The 13,285-nt window shown below is 34.0% G+C and overlaps 1 protein-coding gene across 1 annotated transcript; it reads left to right on the top strand.

The window, feature by feature from the left end:
• Positions 1 to 803: 803 nt before the first annotated feature.
• Positions 804 to 2,649, top strand: LOC149563875 (putative UPF0481 protein At3g02645). The gene has a single exon (XM_089824086.1). The coding sequence runs from the start codon at positions 924 to 926 to the stop codon at positions 2,424 to 2,426; it is 1,503 nt and encodes a 500-aa protein (XP_089680212.1). The 5' UTR covers positions 804 to 923; the 3' UTR covers positions 2,427 to 2,649.
• Positions 2,650 to 13,285: the final 10,636 nt, after the last annotated feature.

Genomic DNA, 13,285 nt, shown 5'->3' with positions numbered 1-13,285 from the left:
AGATTTAGAGTATTAAATGTATGAATTTTGGTATAGAAAGAGAATATAGGTATGTGAATCTAAACACTAGAGAAGTCGGTTCTAAGAGTAGGTTTGAGGAAAGGTTACTTGACAAATTTGGCTAGTTAAGGTTGAGAAAGATTAGTTCAGAAGTTTGTGGACATGAGTATATATAATGAAGAGGTTGATTTTTTAATGGGCTTGAGGAAGAATATTACGATAATCTAAATGGTGGTGCTAGCAAGAAAAAGAAGTTGAACAAACTACAATAGAAAGACTATATGTGAGATAAAGTTAATATAAAAAATAAAAATAAGATCAATTTATATTAATAGTAAGAAGAATAAGCTACATATAAATAATAATAATAGGCAATAGTTAGAAAAGAATGTTAAATAGAATGCGAGTGAAAAGGAAAGAAGAAGAAAAAAATGTGTACTAAAATCTGTCAATTTTCTTTATTGTTTAAAATGACATATGTTAAAATATTTTTGAATATAATTGCAGATGGTATTCATAAGACTATATGAATTTATAGATTATTAATAATTTATAATAAAGAAATTAACCTTTCCATAGATGTCCCCCAAGTACCCATGTTAGGGTGACGCCATCAATTTATATTATAATAATAACAATAAAGCAAATTTTAATCGACATTTGTGAAGCCAATAAAGTATTATTACTTTCACAAAGGGTGCTTGTGGGCAGTCCGGAAGCATTTCTCTTTTCCTCTTTGGCGGGCAGAGAGAAAGCGAAAGTATGAATTCTTGAGGCTCACGAAATGCATATGCGTTACAGCAATCCTTCCCGTCCCTCTTTTATCTGGACCGAAACAATTCCTCCTCTCTCACCTGCGCACAACAGAAGCTAAGAGAGGATTAGTGCCAAATTAATCACGCGATCTCCTCCTCCTGTGTGTGATGGCTGAGGCGAAGCTGATATCTAAAGAATGGTCGGATGAGGTGAAGCTGTTTCTGGAGGCCACAACGGAGGGCGGTCCAGATGATAGAGGCAACGTGCGTCTGTCAAAGGCTCTCAAAGATGCTAAGCGAGAGGCCTACATTCCTCAGATGGTGTCCCTCGGTCCTTATCATCACTCCTCTCTCAAAGATGAATCCGTGGGGCCGTTCCACAAACGCCTCACCCATCTCTCTCAGATGGAAATGTACAAGCTCAGATCGGCAAGAGAGGCTGCTCGCAACAGTCCCGAGATTGTCAAACAGATGTTCGCAAGAGTGAGCCGTCAAGATACGATCTCCGAGCTCCAGAAGTTTTACGACTGGGAAGTGAAGGGGGAGGAGGATGTTTCCAACTTTGCGTGGATGATGATGGTCGACGCCCTCTTCCTCTCCTACTTTCTCAAATCAGCTTGTTTCGATGATGCTCGACAGCTGGAGTCAAGTGTGACTATGCCCAGAGGAGTCTCCAGAGAAATTGTTATTCCTGCAAAGGCGAGCATCAGGTGTGATGTTGTGAAGCTGGAGAACCAGATCCCTCTTTCTCTTGTCAAGAAATTGAAAGAGATTGCTCCAGAGACGAACACACTTGATTTTCTCCTGCCTTCTCAAATGAAAAGCCTTTCTTCCTTCCAGGTATCTGATATAGAAATTCCAAGTTTCAATGAAAAGCATCTTCTGGGCTGCATCCACAAATACGTTTCAACTTTCCTCCAAGTTAGCGGAGTGGAACAAGACTCCCCTCTCACTTGCTACCAGAGGATCTCCAATGTAGTGGATAACATGGTCGCTGCGGTGTTCAGTTGCTGCTACACTCATCCAGCCAATCGAGGTCGACGAGATTTTCTGGAGAAATACAGTGCCAAGGAGCTGAAAAAGGCCGGGATCAAGTTCCAATCGTTTTGCGATGAGCAAGGTAAGATCAGATTTTCCAAGAACTCCGACACGCTCTACCTTCCCCAGATAATGATTTCAGACACGTACACTGAAGTGCTGTTGAGGAATTTGTTGGCGTTGGAGTTCAACGAGTCGGGCCGAAAGAGACACGTGTCGAACTACGTGGAGCTGATGGACTGCCTGATCGACACGCCGGAGGACGTGAAGTTGCTGCGCGAAAGCCACGTTATTGAGCGACACAGCATGATGATCACGGACGAGTACGTGGCGGAGATGTGGGACGGTATGTCTAAGCCTTTCTTTCTCGCAGGTTTTCTGGAGCTTCCCGGCGGGCTTAAAGCTAAGATCAGAGAAGTGCTGATTAAAAATTACTACAAAAGCAAGATTAAGACTCAGATGGCGGTACTTTATTCTGAGTACCTGTCAAGTCCGTGGAAGGTGGTAGCTTTGTTGGTTGGTTTTTTTGTGCTACTGTTGACTGTACTGCAAACATACTGCTCTGTGCACGATTGTGAGATTGAGCGTCGTCCAAAGGCCAATGCTCGCAAGCTTTTCAGGCCTTTTGGTTAGTTGGACAAAGTGATTGTCTGGAATATCACTGTCCATAAAGAGTTTCTAGGCTTATAGGCCATAAAACAAGATGCTTACGCTGGGGAAATAATTATAATACCAGCCCCTATAAGACTGGATAAGTTATTGTAATTTGTAGAAGGCAGATATTACATTTGTTGTGCACTAATTAGTATGCCGTATAAGAAATTAATAATAACTGATGCATAGTTTTGCTATTTTATATTTTGCATCTTAATGTTGCTGGGTTCTCTTACATGTGGTCAATATTGGTACTCTCCGAAGCTTTACATTAATTTTTTGAATTATATATTCAGAAAAGGCAAGGGCTTTAGATCAGGTAGCCTTTTTTCTATAGTTTAGACTTTTTTGTCCTTTTAAATTTTTTAATTTAAACAAGTGAAAATGGGGTGGAGCTGGAAATAGCCCCACATAAGATTGTCAACAACCTAATTTTCATTTTCCCACCAAACAAATTTATAAAGAAATATGATTTTTAAATTTATGAAGAAATATGATTTTTAATTTAAAAAATTCATGACACAACCGGCCTCTTGAATTTGGGAGCTAATTTTTTGAAGGGGATTCACATATAAATTCATGGGACTTCTTCCATTTTTTAATATTCCACCTGCTCTATTTTTAAGGAAGCGGGTGCCCATAAGACCCAAGTCTAAATAAATAGTTATAATTTAGATAAATTATTAATATAAAAAAGTGGTGGAGAATTTTACATGATGACTAATCATATATATTAATTTTTTCTTTAAAGATATTTTTTATATTAAATCATTAATATAAATTTGAAAAATTATATCAATATATAATTTTTTATTGATAATAGGCTGAAATTAAAATTAGTAATTATTTGTTATAATTAATTATTATTAGTAACTAAGTTCTAGTAGACTTAAACCCAAGAGCTTCGAGATAAGATGTTCACAATTTACCATTGTGTTGTAGGCTCTTACTTTACAAAAATGTAATATTTATTATATTTAAAATAAAATAAAAATATATACAAATATACAAATTAATGATTTTAAAAGTAAAATTAGAATGTAAGATCTGATTAGACACTACCAAATTAAGTAGTAACGATAAAAACACATGGCTTAAGAAAAATAGGGATGGATACATATAATATATGCATGATTTATGTCCAATCCAAATTTTTTGACAATCCTAAGTTTTTAAATGATACAAATAGTTCATAATGATTAATAATTAATAATTGTATATAAGAAATCTCATTACATTAGTTATAGATATGTCACTTAGTTAACTATAATATAAACATGATGAGTTAGATATAAAAAGATTTGCATATTATTGTTTGTTTGTTGTAATCTAGCTAAAGAGAATTTTTTTAGAGAGATACATTTAAACCCTTCCAAAACAAGAGCTCTATTCAAGCTTGAGTCCTTGCCTTGTGTGAATAGTGGAAGGTAAAAATATGAGTTTGTCAGCTTAAATATGAGGAAATAGATTTGATTTGAGTAATAAGAGAGGAAGACACCTACAAGATAAGTCCATTTTGAGTTTGTTCGATGTAATTCAGGCAATTCATGTGTAATTAACTTTTTTTTTTCAAAATGCAACTTAGAAGTAGGCTTCCTACTTTTAATAGTAGACAACTATTCAATTTGAAAAACACAATCATTTGACCAAACTATAATGAAATAGTACATGTATACAATGCATTGAAATAAATATCACGGTAACCTCAAGATGATGAGTTTTAATCTTCACAAAGATGAAACTAGTCGAGAAACACATTACACTTGGAGTAGATGTGAATTCCACACTGGCTATTGCTACGACTGATAAGAGTCCTTATCTAATTGGCAACTTAACTTTATATATCTTTTGACATATTAAAAGCCTAGTACCCTATGTTGGAAACTACAATTGAAATAATTGTTATGTTGTCATTGATGCCAAACCTTATTGGTGAGACAATTTTCTATCTAATCTAGGTTTCATATCTATTTGATTGATGAAGAGGATTTGAGAGGTTGTTTATAGAAAAAGTATCTAGAGGATAGGTTGAGTTATGAAGAAGAAACTACAAACAGACACTTGATTGTTTAGACCTTGACAAGATAAAGTGATTGTTTAAATCATGTTGCAAGTGGAGAAGATAGTTACATTAAAGCCTTGAAGAAGTGATCAAAGATAGATTAAATGCATAGGCTTAATTGAGCAACAAAGGAGAAGATTAAGAATATAAAGTATATGCTGAATGATGCTAGTGTCGACTAAGCCACAGTAAGTGCTAAGTAGAATTAATGTTGACTGAGCATCAGTATCAACCGAGTGACAGTATATGTGTCAAGCAAGAAATGTAGTAGTGATCGATTAACCCCATGATGACCGAGTGTAAGAACATAGTCTTGGTTGAGGAACAACATTTTGACAATTTATAAGAAATCCTAATTTCTAGCCAACTAAGTTGATTTCTTGGAATATGGAAAGTATATTGAAGATAAGAATGGATGACCTAGAATATTGAAATCAAGGAAAATTGTGTTTTCAATTTTCTATGTAAGGATTCATAAAGAAGTTTCTAGAAAAGAAGAGGATGAACAAGATGGTGATCAAATTCACTATATGTGTTGAATCTAATTATAAACCCTAAGATCTACAATGGTGTTTAAGTGGAAAAAGATCATAATTACCTATTCAAGGAGGTACAAGGGCTAACTTTAAAGTTGGTTAATGATTGAAGGTTGGAGCAGTTGCTAATGTTATTGGCTGGTGCATCTAAGCAGAAGGATGAGAAGTTTTGAGAAGAAGATAAGTGTTATTATTTTAGTGTTTTCCAAGTGAACAAGATGAAAATGAGGGCTAGACAATAAAGCAACTTGAGAGTTGAATTGATATCTGAATTCACAAAGTGGGTTGTACTTGACATATCAAAACTTATTGTTACTTGCTAACCATTGTAAATAGTATTTGAAATCCTTTAATCAAGGTTGGCCTAACATTCATATGTAAATCCTTTAATCAAGGTGGCATTCTAATGAATGTTCTAAAGTCCTCTAACAAGTTCACTCCTAACAGGGTGATTAAATCCTTTAACAAGGTCACATTTCACTAGTACATTTAGGTAAATATGTGACTATGTGTTTAAAACTTTTAGTCACACTACTGAAAAATTTAGTCATGTGACTAAAACTGATCACATTCTACAATTTATTTGTAATTTACAATTATAGATGACTAAATAAGTGACTATTTTGTTATCAGCTAAAATCACAAGATTAACCAAATGAAAGTGATGAAATAGGCTACCTAATAAATGACTAAATAAGTGATTGTAAAATTACTCACTAATAATTAGTCACCTATTCCAATTGTGGAATCTAGGAGTTGGTCCAAGGAAGTTTCAAAATTAGTCCTTGTGAATAGGACATGTCAGTTCACCACTATCACTCCACATTATCACTACATCGAAGGTTAGAAAATATTTGATGACAAAAACTAGGTTGCTGAAATCATGTTTTATTATTCACTCCTTCCTCTAGGATTTATCTCATTCTAAACATAATGATGAACTTTTGTGAAATTTTTATAGATGCAATAAAAGTTCTCACTATTAAATGGTCACCAATTACATCACACTGACTTGCTGGAGTAAAAGCCATTAGCTCAAGGTTCAAGGTTAACACCATCATCTTCATAAACCCTAGGCAATTTGTTTGATCTATCAATGACCACAAATTCATTGACTTATGAGAAATTTCCTCCTCAGAATATCTTCCAACTATAACATAGAGAGTAGTCCATTCAAATTTAGGAGTTTGTTGTTTCCTCTGGTATTTTGAAATCATTTTCTAATTTGATTCATATATTACACGTGTTATCTAAAAAATTGAATCCATAAAAAATCCAATTTATTTTAAAATTTAAGATAGCCTAGTTAGAGCTTGAAATGATTTGGAGCTCCAACCACATGTTTCAAACCATTTACTAACCGAGAATTCCAACTAATAATATTTGTTGATGTTGTAGAACTGTTAATAAACTTCACTACACGAGGAAGCACTACTAGACTGATGATTTTAATAAGTTCTTTGAAAGACATATATGACCATCTTTAAAATAAAAAATTCAGATCACTAGGTCAAGCCCAAGGTTGCAGCTTTGAAAATATTGTAACGCTAAAAAGTTTTCTTGCCAAAAATTATGTTCAAATGTTCATTGCTTTTTCTAGCATAAGTAACATTTTGATTTCAAACATAATAATGCATTTTCTATAATGCCTTTCAGATGTAACCAAAATTCTGGCTATCAAATATTCACCAATTATACCACCGAATGAGTATTAAAATGAGTAAGTTTCTTGAAGAATAATCAAACACAAAATGCATGCCAACGAAATGTGAAAGTTCTCTTGATGTGATTTTTGAGTTCTTTTTGTCATAATCTCATTCCCAAAAGTACAAATTAACATTGGATTGAGATCTTTAAGTGGTTGGAGGCATTAGAGATTGCATTTTCATGAATTAAAAAAATTAGTGTTGAGATTTAGGATGTCCTCTAATAATATTTCTAAAACACCTTGCCTCTAAAGTCTTCAAATACCACCCAAAAAAAAGGCTCAGGCCATTATGGATTTTTTTCTCTCAAACTAGCAACCTGGGCCCAAATTTAAATCAAACAAATAAGCTTTCTTTACTATATAATCTGGAGGAAGCTTTATGTCTTTAACTACAAAGTTCATTGAGAATTTGATGTCTAGCAAAACGTAGTTGCCAAGTTTCTTCAGCTAAGAGCCTATAGGTTTTGAGATTCTCAACTTGGCCTTTAGTAGAAACTCAATGTTAGCATGATGATACTACTTTTGGGGAGTATCCTAAGCACTAGAAAACATTGACATGTTTCATTCATGATTGTATTTGTCATCGATGACAACACAGTATGCTTTCTATAGAGACTAGAAGAATAGCAGTCAAAGATCTTATGTTGCATAGTAAATGATTAAGGGTTAGGTGATGCACAATGAAGCACATGTTCCTAAGAGCATCCCAATGACATGGTTAAGAGGAAAAATTCTAAGTCAAAGTTGTACAAAAATTTTGTTTGATTTACTATGGGTAGGATAGAAATAGAGCATCATTTTGGCAGTTTCTGATGTTTGCATTATATCTTTTAGCCAAGATATAATGAGGTGATGCACAATTAATTAGACACAAAAAATAGTGAGGTGATGATCTCAACAAGTGCGTAAGACCTGGTGTTGCACGTGTAAAGTTTTTTAATAGACTATGAGCCAATAGTGTTATTATAATTGTAATTAGTTATATATCTTGTTTTAATTAATTGGGAAAGCATTAAGGCCAACTCAAGGAATTATTATGAAGATATAGTATAAAGAAAAGATGTGTAGAAGTGTTGTGATCATTGTATTTGTGAAGTACAAGAAGGATCAAAGTTTTGATTGAATGTGTGTAAGCAATCCAAGGGATTATTGGATGTGTAGTTCATGATTTGGTTACAAGATCAAAAGGAGCAAAAGTTCAGTTGACAGGACAGAGATAGAGGAAGGAAGTACAATTCAATTCTATTATTTTGCAAGGAATAATACATAGATCATTTTGATAATGAGTTGGTTGGTCTTATCCTTGAACCTATTTGGGCAGTGGGTCCAACTATCGTCCACAACTCTTAACAGGGTTGGCACAACTCCAAACAAGGTTCAGATCTCCTAACAAGAACTCATATGTACTGAATTTTGTAATAGACTCCTAACAGGGTCTATCCTCTAAAAGGGAATATTTATAATAGTACATCATCTTGTGGGTACCATCCCCACTAGGGTTTTCCCTTTGATCAAGGGTTTCCCTAGTTAATATATTTTGCATTATTGTGTATGAGTATCTTGTTGTGGTTTTGATTTACATTACTGATATGGTTAAGAATGTTTAAATTTATTATTTGTGACATTAGTTGGATAATTGATTCATAGCCCCCAGTTATATTAGTCGACTATATATTCTAACAATTAGTATCAAAGCTCTAGGTCCTTGAAGGATAAGCTTAACAGCTTTGGGAGATCGATGGAAAATATTTTTAGAAAGGATAGTCCTAGATTCAATAGGGCCAGCTATGATAGTTGTGTTATGATGTGGAGCCTAATTAGACTCAAAGGTTTATTTAGTGTGGTTTCCCTCTAGATTATTTCTACAGGGGTTTGGGGGTAGTGCCCTCAACATGAGGTCAAGGGGTAGCACCCCTGCGGAGTCCTGAGGCAATGCCCCAAGTTTTCTCCCTGTCACAGTATAGGGTCAGGTCAAGGAGCAATGCCCCCATGGGGTTTTTTGGGGGCAACACACCTTGAAGCCAAAAATGACCTTATATTGTAAAAGGTGTCAACTACTATTTTTATATTATTCTAGCCTCAAAAAGCTTGTATAAAAAGGCTTAGGGTTAGGGATTTTCAAAGTGTGTGATGCAAAAATTGGTTCTTGTGGTGATATTGAGCTATAAGGGATTACAGATTGTAATCAAGTTGTAATCATTGAATCATAATAATATTGGACTTGTCGTTGGTAGATGTAGCCTAGGGATTGTTGAAGCAGGTTAAATTTTAGTGTCTTGTGTTCTCTTTTATGTGATCTACTATTTTCTGGTATTGGTTATATTTTCATTTAACTATTATTTTTTTTTGAGCTTACTCCTAACAAATTGGAAGGAAAAGATGAAGACTCATATATTGTGCATGGGTTTGGGATATTGGCTCTTGAAGAAAAGTTTGAAGATAATCACTAAAGAAGAAAACCTTGAAGATTGCAGTGAAGAAAACATAGATCTATTCATGTGTAACATGAGAGCAAGAGAAGCCCTACTAATAGCTCTTCCTAAAAAAGAGTACAGTTAGGTAAAGTCATTCATAACATCTCATAAAATTAGGAAAGCATTAGAATCTACTTTTGAAGGTGATGATCATGATAAAAGAATGGGATTACAAAGTTAGATATGTGCAGATCAAGATGCTAAGATGGTCGAAGATAAATCTATAAGGAGTTATATTGGTAGAATATTAGAAATGGTTGCAAGTATTTGGTCTCATGGTGAAACCAAAGATGATGATGAATTCATATAGAATATTTTGAAAAGATTGTCATGACCTTTTAAGCCAATTGTGCAAATGATTTAGCTAGTGATGCCTTGCACTAAGGATTTCACTAAGGAAACATTACTTGGAAGATTAGAATTAGTAGAAGTAGATGTAAGAAATTCAATTGAGCTTGCTAGAGTCAAAATAGCTTTCAGTGCCCTAAAAATTTGACCTAATTTGATAGGGAGTGCAAGAACCCATCGAGATTTTGCTAGTAGCAGTAGAGGTAGTGAGGACAAGAAGATTGAGGAAGTAATAGCCCTTTAGGTGAGAAGAGAAAAATATGGTAAGACAATCTTTAAATGTTGGGCTTGCAATGAATTTGGTCATTATGCATCTAAATGTCCTAAAATAGAAAAGAAGCATAAGTGAAGGTTCAACCCTAGAAGAGATAGAGATAGAAATTATTTGTATGCAAATGAAGATGACGAATCTAATGAGAAAGGTCAAAGTGAAAGTGATGATGAAGAAGGATTTGTGGTTATTAAGGAAGATGATCTTGCTAGAGAAATTAGAGAATAAAGAGCTCGAGTCACCTAAGTTACTAGACTTGGTAACAATGTAGCCTGTCATATAACAAGAATTGGATCCATTACTCTTGATGGTAGAACTAACACTGATGATGTTTATTTTGTTGATGGATTGAAGCATAACTTGTTGAGTGTTGGAGAGTTAGTGGACAAAGGTTATCAATTGCAATTTACTAAGAAGACCTGCATTATCAAAGATAAAGATGATAAGATGATTGGAATTGGCATTAGATCCATAGCTAATGTATTTCAATTAAATCCTACTAAGATGACATGTTTGGTAGAAACAGTTGATAATAGTTGGTTGTGGCATAGAATATTTTGTCACATAAACTTTGATAATATTATGAAGGTTAGTAGCACATTTGCAATAAGAGATCTACCAAAGATTGTTAAGCCTACTAACATTGTATGCAATGAATGTATTTTGGCTAAGCATAAGAAAGTGTCTTTTCCTAGCAAGAATTTCTCTACCAAAGAAAAATTGGAGATTGTTCACATGGATCTGAGTGGTCCTACAAGAACCAAATGATTCTATGGTGAAGGATATTTTATGATTTTTGTTGATGATTTCACTAGAATGATTTGGGAAACATTTCTTGAAGAGAAGTCTAAAGCTTTTGAGAAGTTTAAGATATTTAAAAATAAAGTTGAGAATGAATCTGGTGTAAAGATAAAGTGTTTGAGATTAGATAGAGGAGGAGAATTCACTTCTAGAGAGTTTAACATGTTTTGTAAAGAGAATGGATTCAAAAGATAGTTGTCTTCACCTGGAACACCTAAATAGAATAGGATCACTAAGAGAAGGAATAAGTCAGTAGAAGAGGTAGCTAGAGCGATGTTATTTGAGAGTAATATTTCTAAAACATTTTGGAGAGAAGTAGTTGATACAACAATGTATGCTCTTAATAGAGTACAGATTAGAAAAGGTATAGACAAGACACCTTATGAGCTATGGTTTGGACATTCACCATTAGTCAAATATTTCAAAATATTTGGGAGAAAATGTTATATTAAGAGAGATTATGACATTGGTAAGTTTGATCAATGTTGAAGTGTTGTTTAAGACTAACAATGACTTGCATAATGATATGATAAATTTTGAGCATATAGGAGAATAGAGCTTTGAACCTAGAGAAGAGTTCAAATTTGAAATCCCAACTCCTACTCCTAAAAAAAACTTGACAAGGAATCACCCACCTAAGCAGATAATTAGAAGTAAAGACAAAGGTGTTATGACAAGAAACATAGTAAATGAGGAGATAGCTTGATATCTCAAGTTGAACCCAAGTGTGTAGATGAAGTAGTCAAAGAAAATCATTGGATCCAAGAAATGAAGGAGGAATTGAAACAGATAATAAAGAATGATACATGGGGATTGGTTCCTAGACCTAAAGACAAGAATGTGATAGGAACTGAATGGGTTTTCAAGAATAAGATGAACAAGCAAGGAGAAGTTGTGAGAAACAAGGTGAGACTTGTTTGTAAAGGTTATTCACAGCAAGAAGGAATTGATGATGAGGAGAGATATGCCCCTATATAAAGAATGGAAGCAGTAAGGATGTAGGATGTTCTTGACATATGCAGAAAACAAGAAATTTAAGGTTTATCAGATGGATGTTAAATTGACATTTCTAAATGGAGAATTAGAAGAGGAAGTCTATATTGAGCAGCTAAAGGATCTCCCTTATTAGAAGATAAAGACATGGTATGTTGATTGAACAAAGGTTATTATGGTCTAAAGCAAGCACCTAGAACCTAGTATGCAAGCTTGTACAGTTACTTCACAAGGCTTGGACTTGCTAAAGCTACGACTGCTAGTAAATTATATCTAAAATAAATTGAAGATGGTCTATAGATCATTGTAATATTTGTTGATGACATCATTTTTGGAGGCAATAATGAAACTAGTGATGAATTTGTTGAAGAGATGAAGAATGAATTTGAATTGAGCATGATAGGAGAAATGAAGTTCTTCCTAGGATTGTAGATTGTGCAAAATAATGATGGTATACTCATTTTGCAAACTAAGTATCTGAAAGTTTGGAAAGTTGTAAACATGTTGGTACACCCATGATAATTAGTCATAAGTTATCTAGCAAAGATGAGACACCTATAGTAGAGTAGAAGAAGTATAGATCAATGATTGGAGGTTTGCAATATCTAACTCACACAAGACCAAATATAGAAAATGTAGTTGGGATAGTACCTAGATTTCAAGATGATCGTAAAGAATATCATTTTGTAGTAGTAAAGAGAATATTTAGATATCTAAAAGGGACATCTAATTATGGAATTTGGTATGATAGATCAAATGATCTCACTTTGTGCACATATATTGATGTTGATTTGGTAGGAAGTATGGATAACAAAAAGAGAAAGAGTGGTGGAACATTCTTTCTTGGAGGAAGATTGGTTTCTTGGTTAAGCAAGAAGTAAGATTTTATTTCACAGAGCACTACTAAGGCAAAGTATATTGCAGCAACAAACAACTATAATTAGGTTATGTGGGTGAAGACAATGTTGAAGGACATCAAAATTATGATTGAAGAATCTATTATCATTTACTATGATAACAAAAGTACAATGAGTATGTCTCCTATATTGCATTCTAAGACAAAACACATATCTATTAAGTATAATGTGTTAAGAGAGAAAGAAATAGACAAAGAGATCAAATTGATGTAAGTACTAAGGATCATATTGTAGATATCTTTACGAAGCCCTTATCTAAACATACTTTTGAGTACTTGAGAGGTATGCTTGGGGTCATGCCCTTGCCTACTTCTAAATAGTTGATGCAGAGAGTGCATCAGTCTAGTGGCACAGAGCACTATTATTTGACTAGACTATATGATGATGCTTCCTATATGAGGAAGCATCTGGTATGTGTTGAGTCATTGAGGACTCTTGGTAATGAATAGTGTCTTTTGGCACTTGAGTTAGTTAATGACTTGGAGCAGAAGATTAGCAATTGTTATATAAAAATTGGACCTTTCATATTGTTGTCAATGAGGGAGGAAATGCACATGAAAGATATATCCTATGTTAAGGGGAGAGAAGCACCCGTTGACACAGCAATGAGAGAGTTATATAAAGATTCATGTAAGTGTGCAAAGTTTGGTATTCTTGGAACTTAGTTATTTTTCATCTATGTTACATCACAAACTTACTCAACTAGCCTCAATCTAGGAGTATAGATT

This window comes from Cupressus sempervirens, chromosome 4 (assembly GCF_028749045.1).
Source record: "Cupressus sempervirens isolate cs-2001-9-10 chromosome 4, ASM2874904v1, whole genome shotgun sequence".
Lineage (NCBI taxonomy): Eukaryota > Viridiplantae > Streptophyta > Pinopsida > Cupressales > Cupressaceae > Cupressus > Cupressus sempervirens.
Note: the sequence above shows the minus strand (reverse complement) of the source record. Positions and strands in the feature narration are given on the sequence as shown.